This window comes from Anabas testudineus, chromosome 3 (assembly GCF_900324465.2).
Source record: "Anabas testudineus chromosome 3, fAnaTes1.2, whole genome shotgun sequence".
NCBI lineage: Eukaryota > Metazoa > Chordata > Actinopteri > Anabantiformes > Anabantidae > Anabas > Anabas testudineus.
In genome coordinates, this window is record NC_046612.1 from 21,285,839 (window position 1) to 21,301,378 (window position 15,540).

The window sequence follows — 15,540 nt, forward strand, 5'->3', positions numbered from 1 at the left end:
AATCAAGTTGTCAACACAGGGCCTCTGAAACTTACATGGTGGAGCCCTGGAGACCCACAGAATTCTTTCTGTTATGGCTCACTTAAGAAACTCCTGTGTCTTTATGTGACTTACTATCGTTATTTATAGGACCTCCTGCGATGCTGTTAGATTTAACCCTGATTGCTTTGTGCAGCACACCACCGTGGCATTACAAGGGAGCTGTGCGTTTTCTTGTTACTATGTGTTTAAGTTTGTTTTCCTTTGACTGTACGTTTTATGTCAGCTTCATTGTCAGCTGTCAAGGTTTGAGCCTGGGGAAACAAGGGAAAAAAGCTGTAAAAGATGTTTCATTAGGTGCTGGCAGGGGGGCAAAAGAATGCCAATGAAGGTGGAGAAGAGGTGGTAATATGTATGGGGTAGGCAAAATACTACAACTAGATGGCAGAAATGCAAGCATAGAAAGTAGTTTGATTTTTCCAGAATCTGATTCAGGGCTTTTCATTGTAGAGGTAGTGCATGCATTTTGTAAGCCGCAACTCTGTGCTTACAAGATGTGCTTAAAACTAAATAATGGAGCACTGTCTGTACATTTACAGTACAATCTCTAGCTGTTTGCATTTGTCATTCTCCTGTCAAAAAGTGATTTTTTTGTGTAAGCTACACACATACTTTTTCTTCACTCCTAAAACAAGCAAAAACTTAATATGAATCCTTGATTTAAAACAAACAAAAAAAACAATAATTACTTATAGAACGATATATTTGTATATATAAGTGATGAAAAGCAAAACTAAATATGAATGTCACCAATTCAACAAACAAATTGAATATTTCAAATGTTTCCTGGATAATAGGTAAATATGTATTATGTTTTAAAAAAAAAATCATATAACCTTTACATAAACTATACTGAAACATTTTTTGTTCTGGTGACTGCGTTTAGGTTAAATTCAAATGGCTTTACTAGTAAATATATTGTTGAGCAGAAGATGATAAATCAATCAGAGAGCTGATTCCCACCCTCTCAAACCACCATTATTCTGCTCTTTAGACCTTTTATCACGGGCCTCAGATGTGCCATTTTCTCTCAGTCTCCCACTGGGAGAGGCCCTGTTTTAGCTTCTAGTTACACTTGGGCTACCCCTCATAATCTGAACAAACCACCATCTACTTTACTCGATGGAGCTGGGCCATATAAATGAGTTACTCAGATGATACAGTTTTGATCTGTCCTACAGTCTAAGCACCATTTATTCCATTGTGTGCTAAAATATTGTTGTGATACAGTGTCCTCTATTTTGTCTTTTAATGGAAAAACAGAACATCTAAAATTAGCTTCAGAAAATCGTGAAAGAGAACAAACAAGGCGATCCATTAGTGAGGATGGGTTATTGGCTGACTTGCCTCTTCTCATGGCGGCCCATTAAAAGTGGTAATGTCTGCCTGCAGCAGTGCCTGGGGAAGAAGAAGGAGGCCATGGAAGGCATATTTCACATGCATCAGACACTGGAATTAAATAGACCAATGTTCCCTAAAAAGACTGAAGTACATCTCTTTCTGATGTGCGTCCCGGGCAAAAATTCATTGATCTTAGAATGTCCCTTGGCAATTATAAAATATTAAATCCAAGTCGCACTTTTCAGCTCAGCTTAATTTTTTTCCTCGCTTTTCACTGCTTTCCATTTGACCAATTTAGAAAAAAAGTTAGAAATAGATGGCCATGAAAAAAAAGGCACTAATAATAAAGACTGGCCCCACTTTTAGATATCTTTTGTTATGTTTCTGTATTGTTTTTGCAGAACATCTCAGATCATTAAATGGGATGAGTTCCCAACAAAGCAGGGAGTGCCTGAAACATGTCTTATTACAGCACCAGAGCAGTGTTAACCAGGAGTGTAAATGACTGGGATGGAAGCACACAGGAGAGTGAAATTTGTATGACATCTTTATTTTTGAACCCATGGTCTTCTGAGCCACTGATGCCTCTTTCAGTACTCTGGGGATGACAAATATTTGTCAGCTGTTTTCCATTAGGTCTGTGGCCCTGTGCCCCCTCATGTCCCTCAGAGATTACAGAAGTGTCTGTGTTAATCGCCCAAATCATTAGATTTAACATATATTACAATAAATATAATCAGCCAGCTGTTTGACAAGGTACACAGTTCATTAAGTCCCCTTGCTTGTTTGTCGTTTCCCTAATTAAGATTTAGAATCGATCATTGAGTGTGCAATGTACAGTGTAGCTCGGCGTGCACAGGGAATTTTTCTACTCAAATGAAAAGGAATGGCATCCGCTTGCTAAAGCTTTACCATTTAGCACACTGATGCAATGGGAATTAGACATCCTGTGCTAATTAGGGAGGCCAATTAACTGTGAAATTCAGGCGTTTTTGACAAATAATCTCAGCAGAATTCAGACACTACCATGCACATAAATGTTATCAGTCCTAAATGGAGAGAGGATAAAGGCTATTGGCTCCAGTGCTATTATATGCTATATGCCTACTTGTGAGGCTGGAAGTATTATGCTGATTGTATCAATCTATTGTTGTCTGCCAAACTGCGTAAAATTAAGCACTCTTTCTTTCATTTATGTCCAGTAAAATCCATAATTATTGATACCCTGTATTTACATATTTATTGAATGTTTAGTGCCATTTAAACAAGGTTAGATACAATGTGACTGGACTTAAATGCACTAAAGCCTCTAATGATGTGAAGCAGTGTTATAGAAGAATAATTGTAAACTACTCAGATTCCTGCTAGTTTGAAGCAGAGCATCAAACTAGCTGACTCTGGGTTGGCCTCTAAGCAGCAGTACAACAATGTTGTGTCTGGCCAGGGCAGCTGCCCAACACTTGACCTCAATTCGCTATTCGTGAAACAAAGAGTTGGCATCACCAGACACCATCAGTGTTTCTGTGTCTCTCATTCCCATTTTGATTCATTATCACATGTATTTTTTAGATTGCATAAATTATGTATTTGTTGGACTAATGAACGTTCTCCACTGATAGAACTTTGGGAGAGTTGTGAATAGCTGGATATGGCCTCTATCACCCACATCAGTTTTCTGATTTTTTTTTTCATGGCAGATGTGGTTTGGCTGAAAAAGACCTGCTTGGCCTTTTGTAAGATTTTTTATATACAGTACACATACAACAAGGTCCATAGAGCCACAAAATGTAAACATACCTCCTGGGCTGGCTTGTGTCACTACACACCACTTCTTTGTTGTGTGTTTGTGTATCTGTGCATTAAGGTGTGTGCAGTTAGCCGTGTGTGTGGTCCGACTTGTTGACAACTATAAAACAGGCCCCTGCTGTCTTTATTACCTGTCCAGCGTATCTCGACTACTTTGTTCCTGCAGTACATAGAAACACATTTAAACGTGCTTGCGTTAGCGCTTTCCTTTCAGTTGGAGTCTAAGAAAAAGCCACCATTGCACCATGGAAGGCAATGGCTGTGGGTATATGTTGAAGTTGTTTGGATACCAGGCAATGCCGGAGGTGTGTTTGCTGGGCGCCGGTGGGCAACTCTTGCAGCTGCCCGCCTCAGGTGCAGGAAGAATTGAGTACTTCCTTTTACAACATGTGTAATTATTATGGCAGACAAGGGTGTGGATTTAAACCAAGTCAATATGTAGATAAGCGTTATATACACACACATACACACACAGCTGCCTGGAAAATGATGCTGTTGTATGTGTTATAATAGAGCAGGTTGCCAAAATGCTGTGCAGGTAGGAAGGAAGCCTTCTGGGCCTGTGGAAGTGGAATCTGATGGGAGAAACAGAGCCTCCAGGAATGTGCCAGCAAAACTGTAATGAGGAACTCCTTAACTCAGTCCAAATTTTGTGATGTTGGTTGCCATCTGCCCTCTTCCAACTCACAGAGATTGCAGATTTTGAAAGTGTAGCCACATGTACCATAATGTTTTTTATCAGCAGAACTACTAGTAGTTGTTGTATTGACACTGACAAGAGTAAAAGGTATAGAAATACCTACAAACTTTTATTATCTTTTATTTGATCAGATGATATTGATCAGATTGTAAATGGTTCACAAAACACACAAAATGAACAATTTTTTTTTGAGCACAGATTAATGGTCATATCAGATTTGCATTTTAACCTTTTATCAAAAGAGCCTTTGCAGCAATGACTGCCTGGCAAATCTTCGGTATTCTTTGATCATTTTTTGCAGAAATTCAAGTGTGATTTCCTCTCAGACCTTCTGCAGCACTTTCCAAAGGTCTGCTGTGTTGGTTGGGCAGTGCTTGAACTCTCTGGTCCAACTTCTCTCACACCATCTCAATGGGCTCTAGATCTGGTGATTGAGCTGGCCAAACCATCACGAAGAGTATTCCAGTAGCTAAGTTCTTCTCCAAATGCTTTTTACACAGCTGGGAGGAATGCTTAGGGTGAATGAATTGCTGCAAAATGAAGTTATCCCCAATCAGTAGATGCCCAGAGGGAATGGTATACCTTTTCACTATAGAGTGGTATAATGGTTGATTGAGGATACCTTACACACAATGCAGATCACCCACTCTCCCATTGCCAAAGCATCCCCAGATCATCACATTTCCACCTTTATCACCGGTGACGTTAGTCGGGCATCACTCATCTTTTCAAGAATTCTGCACCTCTCACTTCTCACTTGGATTGGAAACACCTCAAAGTCCATAAGACTTGGTTCCAGTACACCGTAACCTTTTCTTTGAATTTTTTCTTGGCAACAGGCCACGAGGCCAGATGACCTGAGTCTCGTACACACAGTATTTTTGCACACTGTATTTTTCATTTGTTTCATTTAATCTAGGAAAAGCTGTTTTTTGAGTTCTAATTTACATTAATCACTCTCCAGAAAAGCCAAATATAAACTCAAATAACTGGGGTACTGGACATGTTTTGACACCTAGGTGAGCATACATGATCATTTTAAGACTATCCACATTTCAATTTCTGGAAGGATGGTTGCAAAGCCTTCAACTTTAGCATTGCAGTTTTAGATGGTTTGTTTGCCGATTACATTTTTACAGATTATTTAAGAACATGCTTTCTGTGTTTTTGTATTACTTCTTTTAGATATTAGTGTAAAAATACAACAATGTCTTGGTGTTTCCAAACTTTTTCTTGCCAGTGTATATTATATCATATTTAAATGCACAGAATGAATAGCTGTCTGTCACCATGGCAGCTTGTTAGATGACAGACAATCACACTGGGGGTCATAAATCTTTACAGACACTCTTCCAAAGCAGAAACCTTCAGTAAAGTTTTGGTTTGTCTTTCTGGGCCATCTATATAAAACATTAAACTCTACACTTTCCCCAGAAGAGCCTAGATTTTAATCAGACCTGCTCTTCAGACAGCCGTTTTCCTGCCTCTCATATTTAGCATATGTCACATCAGGTGCATGGGGACCAGTGAACCATCAGGCGCAGGAACTGAGCCAGTGATGGCTAAATTATGTCAAAAATGGCCCCATTTATGTCAATTTGAGATCAAGGAACAAATCATAATGTGACCCTGTACCGTAAATGTGCTTTCTAATCTCCTCCATCTGCATATCTACTGTGGCCCCATGGTGCGTTGCTTTTCGTGTGAGTGAAATGTGTCACTGCTCATATGAGGATTTATGTGAAGACTGACAGTTCAGCATACAGCACGCCTGCAGAGCGGCAGGATCCATTGCGCTGCCTTTTGGTCTCTTATCTCATTCTCAAGTCAGTGTCTGTTAGTGCTCGGGTTCTGTGTTATTCAGTGCCATGCTATTTAACTAGCCTACTCTTTTCCTTAATTAGGCCATTTTCAGGATGTGTTCCCGTTAGTGTGGTCATTTATGTTCGATACCACTCTGAACTGATAGGCTTTTGTTAACTGGTTGTTCCTATTTGGAACATATCGCAAAAACATCAAAGGATGGACCACAAGCCTCATTTGGCAACTTCTCCCAGCTATTCATCGGCTGCAAAACACCCTGGTGCCTTGATTATTAACTCAGTCACCACCCTCTCATTCAACTTGAATTAAAAATTAAAAACCAGCAGAAATGACAGTGCCACACCATTGAAAGTAAAGTGTGGAAAACCAACAAGGGCTCATTAGCGAGTAGTTCTGAAGACAAGCATTCTGACTTGAGACTCATTACACTTCTCCTATTTTAACTCTAATTGGGTTCATTTTATATATGAAACGCCTTGAATATTTAATGTTAAAAAAGTTCCACTTCTGATACTTTATGTAGCCAAAGATACTTGGCCTGTGTTAATTGTCCAGGTTATCAGGCAGGCTCTTGGCAGTTTCTCAGTTACTCTTATTCTCTCTATAGAAAATACCAAATAGGAAAGACACCGAACACAATACTTGTTCCTCATTGATTGGATTATGATATTCAGACAAATAGAACTGTTCTATAAATCACAGCAACAACATAATCATCATCTGGATTGATTGAAGGCAACTGGACTTTCTCTTTATTTAATAAGCGATGATCAGTATGTAAGCAAAATGTTATTACCCCACAATCCTATGTGTTACTGCTAACATAAGCTACAAAGGCACAGCTTTGTAACCCTTTGTAGTATTTAACATATTGTTTCGCTAGCCAGGCTTAAAGCATTTGAATTAATCAGTTTAAAAACAATGTTACCGTTTTTCATCCTCTGGTTGCCTTCACACAATCTTTTGTTTCTCTCAGGTTGAAAAGAAATAGAGAAGGGGGAAAAAAGCAAGACTGTGTTTCCAGGCAGGAAAGTTTGAAGTTCTTTGTTTGGAAACGTTCCGGGTGTAGCGCACTGTTTAGCTTGGTGACCCTGTGACTGTCTTCTGAGGAATTGTATGAGCAGCCCTGCAGAATAGTGCTCCAGGGTCAGCTTTCATCTTAGCAGTAACCTGTGGACTTTGAAACTCAGGGCGATGGAATTGCAGCTTTGTCAGTACACTACTAATTAGAAAATTCCTGACCTCGAGCAAGATGTTTTAATTATGTGTTGTGTCAACGAGTTTGCAGATTTAATCCACCGTTGATACACACTCAAGTGTGCAAACTGTGTCGCACATTGTAGTAGATCAAGTGGAATGGTGAGGCTTTTTGCTCCCTCTTCCTCTACACCATATAACCTTGTGCCTTTCCTGCACGAAGTGCCGTCACATGCTTAAGTAGCCAAATTAGACGTGGAGTTAATGTGTTAGCTCGTGAAAAAGCTGGTCTGATTTGCCTTGGTTTGTGGGAGACTGAACAATGTGACAGCATTGTGCTGGGTGTGAGCTCTCTGTTGCAGTGAGTCAGTGTGAGGGAAGGCAGGAAGGGGTTAAACAGAAATTGAGCGGGGATGCTGGGGGCAGCAGTGCTGCAGAACATAGCAGTGTTCGTGCGAAGGCAAGTCATTTCCCGAAACACTGCAGACACATGGCCTGCGGCGCTCTAAAACCTTTGGAGACCAAAATGGCTTGCAGGAGTTAGAAGTAATAAGGTGTTTTTTTGCCTCCTTTCTCCTTGACTGAAATTCTGCACGGTTGCTATGCATTGCCATGGAGCTGTGTAGCTGTTTTTATGGTTTATGTGGGTATTAAGATGCTCTGCAACTGGCCATTTTTGAGATTTGTTGTTCTTTAGTTGTGAAGCAAATGGAAGTTGTTTGTTTTGAAAGTAATTCCCTCATTTTTTTGCCATGATCAGAATGCTAGACCTCACTCTCATCTCTTTGTATTTTCCCCTTTATTCTTTCAGATTTTCCCTCTGCTGTTCACGAAATGACAAATTAAAAAAAGAACACAAGGCAAGAAAAAACAGATATACGAAATGTGTTTCACATTGCTCCATTTTTAAAAACCCAGTAACAATGGCAGCTTCTTGTTGAGGCTTTTACACAGGGAAGAAACCTGTGATAGGAACAAAGGCTGTCTGTGTTGGTGCGTAATTGTAAAAGCTGTGGTATTAGTTATTCCTGACCTTACTGATTATCAGTGGACTGACCCAAAACCCTTTTCATCCTTTTCCCTGTTTCTGTTAATCTTGGCTGCCTTGTGTGCTTCAAAGAGAGTGTCTGGCATATAATCTGTGTATGTACATCTGTGAATTATTATTCTAATTCTTTATACGTTTATTAGAGCTGAATAAACTCCACATCAAATACATCACTCGGGCAATGTCAGAAAGCCCGAGGCAAATCAGCAGACATCTGTTAACTCTTTCAAAATGGCCTCATCCAGCATGTCTGTGGGCGTAGAGAAGCGAGAAAAAGGAGAGGCGAAAGAGGGAGAGAGAAAGTCTCTGTTGCTGATTAATGGCGGCCGTAGAAGAGGCGTTTCAGGCTGAGTGTGGAGATGAAGCAGGGCAGCACTCCCACGGCTGGGCTCCACACTGTAAACACTGTGAAGGGACGAGGTAGCGTTCCCCAACTGAAATGCAGCGTGGAGGAGAACATGTGGGAAAGCTTTGCTTCCTGGCACAAAGTCAGTCAGCCAAGTCAGTCAGTCAGTCAGTCAGTCCTTCAGTCAGTAAATTAGCCAGCCAGTCAGTGAGTCAGTCTGGCCCTCGGTCAGCCAAACAGCCAGTTTTTCAGTTAGTTCATCCGTCAGCAAATCAGTGAGTCCTTCATTCAGCCAGCATGTATGCAGGTTTGTCTTTCAGCCAGGTAGTCCAGGTGAGAAGAGTCGCTTCAGAAGTACCTGACTACCACTAAGCCACTTCATAGTTTTTGCCTGCAAATTGTGTTTAATGCATACAGTATACAACTGCACCACCACATCATGGATGGCCACCTGCCTAGGTGCCAGCCTCATACTCAAAATGAATCGATCTTTGATCGTGTCTGCTGTTCGTTTCTACCGTGGTTTTAACTTGACTAAAACACCACCTGGTTCAGTTTTTGCTTCACTTCTTTGTTTAGCTTGTCAACAGTCTGTCTCTGTTGTGCTATATATGTCCTCCTTGCCTGAAGCAGAGACATCAGAGTTTAAATGGATTTTTCAGCATCAAAGTAATAACAACAATAGAGTAATGTTGCATCATGAGCAGCTTATCTATTTCTCAACCAACATGGGGCTAGTCTTTCTCCTTCAGCCTGAATGCTGAGCAACGCTGCTGTTTTCCCCCATGTTGCAGTTTTAGTTGACACAGTATATTAGCCACTGTGTCATCACACACTGGTACATACAGTACACGTGTGTGTTCTCTCACCATGCAGCTCCTGTCTGTAACTTTTGCTGTGAGAAGTAGAGTGCTGAGACAGCAAGTTGGACTATGCAGGGCCGAGCTGCTCTGTGTGCCTGGCAAAGTGGGCCATTAACCCATCGCCCTAAGGTGTGACCTGGGCCAAATCCAATATTGGCTCCGGCATGAAGGCACAGGTGCCACTCAGGGTTCAAAGCCACAGATCAGCAACAAACCCACCACCTCACTTGCCCCATCCCCTTCCCCTTTTCCAAGAATAAAGGACTGAATGTAAATTCCTCAAGACACCTGCAAGCATCACTGCTGCTGCTGCAGTATTGCAGACAGGGAGTCAAAAGCTCTAGTGAGAAAGAGAGAAAGAAAGGGGAGGAAACCTACATTATTAATCAAAAGTACCTTTTGCTAAATGTGAATTAGTTTAATAGTCCTCTAAGGGGGAGAACATGAAGGTGGGACCTTTCATTTTTTTGCATGTTTACGGATCATAGCTAAATAATAATAGGGCAGTCAGCTCAGTTGGTATGGCAGTTGTCTGTAAACTGTAAAAAGTTACTGGTTTGATTCCTGGTTCTTCCTGACCAGATGCCAAGGTGTCCTAGGACAAGACACCGAAACCCCACTGTAGCACCATCATCTACTGCAGCTGTCCAAACAACAATTTCCTCAAAGGGATCAATAAAGTATGTCATTATTATTAATAAATAATTTGCAGTTTCCAGTTGCTAGCTTCCAACTTTCATCAAATTGTTGGAGTATCTATGAAGCTACTGTGCGTTATATGAAGTTTATACACACGAGGAATTTAAATGGAATCAAATTTTTGCAGCTTATTTGCCTGATTGCTGTGTCAGAATCTGAGCTTGGCAGAAATTTGTCATGTTTCTGTTTGTCAGCTACACCACGCACATGTGTGTTTGAAACCACAGAAGTGAAATGGTGTAAAATAATGAGTACGGCCCATTGGCTAGTTGTCATATATGTCAACAGAATGTGGCTGAAGACCAGAGGCGGCAGACGAGTTTCCTCTCCTCTCCTCTCCTCTCCTCTCCTCTCCTCTCCTCTCCTCTCCTCTCCTCTCCTCTCCTCTCCTCTCCTCTCCTCTCCTCTGCTCTCCTCTGCTCTCCTCTCCTCTCCTCTCCTCTCCTCTCCTCTCCTCTTCTCTCCTCTCCTCTCCTCTCCTCTCCTCGCCTCTCCTCTTCTCTCCTCTCCTCTCCTCTCCTCTCCTCTCCTCTCCTCTCCTCTCCTCTCCTCTCCTCTCCTCTCCTCAGGTTCTCTACCCTGCTCTCTTTCTCTCTCCCTCTGTTTTTCTCTCTGTCCCCCGCTCCAAACAAGTCAAATGTCTGAAGAGATGTATCGAAGTATCCTTGTGCGTTCTGTACGATGGATATGTCATATGACATAATGCCTCCGAGGGCCCATCACAGATAAAATGACAGATGCTGTTTTTTGCCTCATGGATCTTTCTTGGCCAAGCTGATTTTGAGACTTTCAGTTACGCTCTTCTCCTCTCTCCCTTAATGCCTCTGCTCTCCTGCTTTTTCTCTTCTTCTCACTTTTTCTTTTCATCCACCGTGACCTTACAAAGCCTGCCATTTTGTTTTTCACTGAATTTCAGACACAATTACTGTGTAATTGCTGGCGACAGGGAAAGCGTGGTCGTTGATGTCTCGCTTTCCTTTTTAACTGACACTCAGCCATCTGCTTTGTTTAGCGTTGGTGTTTACCCCTCCCATCCCCGCTCCACCTCCTCCACAACATGATTTCCTGCATGTACTGATGAGAAGGACTAGTCTCCATAGATACCGACAACAACATACTGGTGTTTGCATTTTTGTCATTCTTTATGTGAAAGGAATATAAAGACAAATGGAAAAGGAGAGGCTGCGTTGAGTGAATTCCTGGAAGGCCGCTGACCTTTCTGCCTGTATTTGGATCACTTAAGGCAGCCCCCATCCTTGAATGGAACAGAAGTATTCTGGGAACTGTTTCACACTACCTGGTCAACAATGTCTAGCTACACTTGCTTTCTTCCCCCTGACTATGGCGCCACCCCAGCTCTTGCTGCCTCTGGCGACTACGGCCCATCCATCCAGGTGGATGGATGGCTTTGATTGGTAAAATCTGTGGCCCTGTCGCCAGGCTCACTTGTGAGTGGCAGTAATTGGCATGGCAGTAGTCAGGCACATCTTTCACATGTGGTCAGCCATGATTGACCTGATTAGGCTGGGGTCGCTCCCCAAAGTGAGGGTCTGGTGTGCCGCAGGGTGACGACTAGCTGACTGTACCCACTTGCGCTTCAACCCAACTCCCTCCTAGCGTGTCAGTACTGCTGACCAGAGATGGTAGATGTGGTTGAGGAAAGTTGGCAGGAACAGTGGTCTAGCGATTCTCACTCATCAGCGCTGTTGTCCAGGGGTCAGAGAGTATACTGAGGGAAATCTGAGAACAGGCATCGTCATAGAGTGTACACAAAGACAAGCAGGGGAGGCGGGTGCTGCAGGGACTTTGGTTTGGTTCTTGTAAATTCATACCCATCATATGTTTGCAATTAAGGCCTGTCTGTGCTGTGTGTTTACAGAGTGGTGCAATCAATGTAATTGTGAGAGGGTGTTCCTGACTGAAATGTTGGTCTTATTTCTCTCTGCCTGGGTTCAAGTGGGCACTTGCTGGATTTGTTTCCCAGTGTTTCTCATTTCCAAATGTAAATGCATCTCTTGATTTGTATCAGCCTCTGTATACACTCCCTCTTTTATCGTTCTCATTTTTCCTGGATCAAATGAAAACAACAAGGGTTCCATTTCAGAGTGGGACGTCAGCTCGGATCTATGTCAGCAGCGTTGTTTATTTAGAGGGAAAATCTGTTCATATTCTGGGCAATGTAAAGAGGTCATAAACAACACTTAAATAAAAATGATGACTTCCCTTGTAGCCAGAGAACACTGACAGTGTTTTTCCCAGCCTCATGGTCGGCTAGTGCTCTGATGCACCTGAAGATCTGGACATTATTAAAGTGGCTGTTTGATCTCATTCATGCCCTGCAAGAGGGATTATTTTTCTTAATTGGAGGTGTGTGCTTGCTTAGAGCCCACAGCATTCCTTACTATTGATACTGTCAATGTGTTTGCCATTCATCAGTGATTACTACATTTAGTGAATGGGAAACAAAGTGTTCTAAACACGGTTGTATTTACTATGAAAACTATCCCTTTGACTGCAACACCAAGACAAATGTTTGAAAAAGGTGAAAAAGTGGGTACACATCTGTTAAAGGAATCTGAAGTCACTCAAATCTAAACATAATCAACAGTAATTGAATGTATGATAAAATTCATGAAGGTTATGTTCACATTACTTGCTGAAACGTCCCAGATTTGACCTTTTTGCACCCAGGGAACTTTGTCATGGAGCTGTGAAAAAAAAAGAAAGAAAATGTTTTGTCTGTCCTGCTTTTGTATGTATGTCCTAGATCTGATTCATCTCCAATTTCTGCCAGTGCAACTACTTTCAGGACAGTCAGATTGAAATTCTGTGTGCATGCCTATGCTGCCTGTCGCCATCATTCAGTGTCAGCATCTCATAGTCAGGTAAAAATAAACAGAGAGTGGGGTAGCAACAGAGACCAGGCTGAATGGAGAATTGAGTGAGAGTCAGATTTGCTGGACATCTATGGAGAAACACGTGTTAACGCCAAACTGGACTGAACATATTGTAACCGAGCAGTTTTGAGTTTTTTGTGTGGTATGCTTGGCAACATATCCCTGTTTATAACCGCCATAGTTCTTCTGCTTGTTTGTTAATGCATAAATAGTGCTGTTGCTTAAAACAAACCAGTGATAAGTTACAGTGTTGTTGTGTTGCAGATGTGAAAATAAATGTGGGTTTTAGTTGTTGAGAGTCTTAAGGAATCATTTAAGAATCCCTCCATCATCTCACCTTTTGACCCCCTTTCCTTGTCTTCAGGTTTCAGGCAGCACGGCGGGCTCCCCGGCCAGCTCCTCCGCCCCATCAACCTCCTCACGCCAGTACACACGGCAGCGCATCACTCGCGTCAACCTCAGGGACTTAATTTTCTACATGGAGCAGGAGAGAGAGACCACCCACTCCCTCCTCCTTTACCGTGCCCTGCTCAAGTAGCCAGTGCTCCGCTCAGCGCCCACCTCAAACCTCCTCCTCCTTCCCAGCCACGTGCCTTCAGATCCGATCTAATGTTTCAGCTGTGTGTCCATAAGTACTGTAGTGACGTTTGATGTAGCTTTTAGTAAGAAGAAAGTGAGAGAGAGAGAAAGAGGTAGAAAAACCTTACAAAAATAAAAGTCGTTCCGTGTCTCTGTTTAGCTTCATGGTGTGTAGATTGAGCTTTCAGTTTAAAGGCCATATCAAATTCTTCATGTTGAAGTTGGATTTGTTAGAGGAACAATCTTTTCATGTCCCAGGACTTGACCTAGAACTGGTCCAATGTCTGTTGGGTAACGCTCGTCATTTATTTTGACCTCATTGGCAGAAGCTTCAATGAACCACCTCAGAGAGAGGTTTATTTTGGAGAAATACGTTCACACCTCGATACAGCCTATGATATTGTCCACAAGACTATTTGTCGAACATAGTTCACTGAATGTAGTTTAGATGTATTCAGTAAGAGACTTTACAGATTTCTATGCCAAGATATAATTTTAAACCATCAAGATTTCAAATAACAGCATCACACTCAGTTCCCTTACTGTATGTGTAAATAGTTCTTTTTGAATTATTTTACAGCATGTATATTTTTATCACGTGTAAGCTTTGTAAGAAAAGGAGTAACTCATATGTCGATATTCTGAAACCTGATGTTTTGTAAAACCATGTGCTTTGAATGAGACAGTTTATTCAGTTCACCTGTGGAGCATTTGTGAGAACACATAGTCGCCCTAACCTGCACGGGACAAAAGGACATTAAACAAAACCACAGTCCGCACTATGACACCAGTTCCTGGTTGAGGGAGTCAGTTTTTTATTACCCACACCTAATGTGAAGGCTGTCTTTTTAACTACATGTTTGTAGGGTGTGCCCTGTCATGACCACTTCTTAAACATACCTGGGTAAGAAGGTGCGTTTTGGTTCGGAGATGGTGATAATCGTTGCTATGTGGTAGTGACTAGTGAGACCTCAGATCAAAAAAGACATTCCTTTATCATTCCCTCCCGCTATACTCCACATTAATGATGTTTGAAAAAAAATTAGATTTTAATTATTCTCAAGGGGGTCCCTGGAGCCCGCTTTGGCTCCCTCCTACTTTGGTAATGATGACTGAATGACAAAGGTAGTTCACGAAATGTTTTAGTGCACAGCAGTTATCCAGCATTAGATGTCCCAGCTGTTAAGTAATATTTCACTGTGGAGGGATTCATTTGTACGATTCCAGCCTAAAACTCATTTCTGTTTTCTCCCCCCTTTTTGTTTCTCTCTTTGTGTTTCTGACTGAAGACAGAAATGGAACAAAACGCCTGCTTTTCTCATGCTGTCCTGCATTGTCGCCTTCTTCTTTTTTTTTTTTTTTTTTTTTTTACAAATCCTTGATGTATTATGTAATATTGTCCAGTTTTTTTTTCTATTTAACTAAATATCTTGGCCTCTATGCAGCTTTTCTTGTCATATTGAAATTTATTTAAATATGGGTGACATTTGAAATAACTGTTGTGCGTTGTACATTTTGAAGGCACTTTTTTTATATCTATTTTACCAGACAACTGAAAGTTGTCGCTGTATTATAGTAAAATTTAAGTAAAAACAATATTGCCAATTTCTGTCAAATGACATTTATTTTTAACAGTTAATATATTTCTTTTTTCCTTTTTCTTTTCTTTCTTTCTTTCTTTTTTTTTTTTTGATTGGCTTTTATGCGTAACACATTTTCATGAATTTTATCTCCAAAAGACCATGTTTTAAAAACAAGCACAACAGTATCTATTGTGGTGATTGAAAATAATTTTAATAATGATTTCTATAGTTTCTCGTGGTTTCACAGGAGGACATTTCTACTACTACTTCAGCTTTTTAGCCAAAATAATAGGACAATACTACTAAACAGATTGGGAAGATAACATTTAAATGTAAGAGTGATTTGTAAATATTGTTTACAAGACTATGTGTTTATTAGAACCACGTTATTTTTGGTAAACTCTTGTACATATCTTGAAAATTTCCTGTTTGTGTGAAAAAGACAATACTTATGTATTTGTACCTATTTTGTAAAGGAATAAATAAGCTGTTTACTAAACTGAGCAGGTGCTGACGTCGTCTGCTTCTTCGTTTCTTTTACTTTATTAGAACACACACATTAAGATGTCTGAAAGAAGGAGTGTGAGCAGGAAATAAGAAATCTGTAAACGGGATTCT

General features: G+C 41.1%; 1 protein-coding gene across 2 annotated transcripts in view; it reads left to right on the top strand.

Annotated features, from left to right (window-relative positions):
* LOC113174697 (transcription initiation factor TFIID subunit 4-like) overlaps positions 1-15,403 on the top strand; it is a 78,470-nt gene extending 63,067 nt beyond the window's left edge. For both annotated transcript variants that reach the window (XM_026378787.1, XM_026378788.1), the window contains one exon: positions 13,125-15,403. In XM_026378787.1, coding sequence (XP_026234572.1) covers positions 13,125-13,298 — 174 coding nt within the window. In that variant the 3' untranslated portion in view covers positions 13,299-15,403. The remainder of the gene's footprint in view (positions 1-13,124) is intronic.
* Positions 15,404-15,540: the final 137 nt, after the last annotated feature.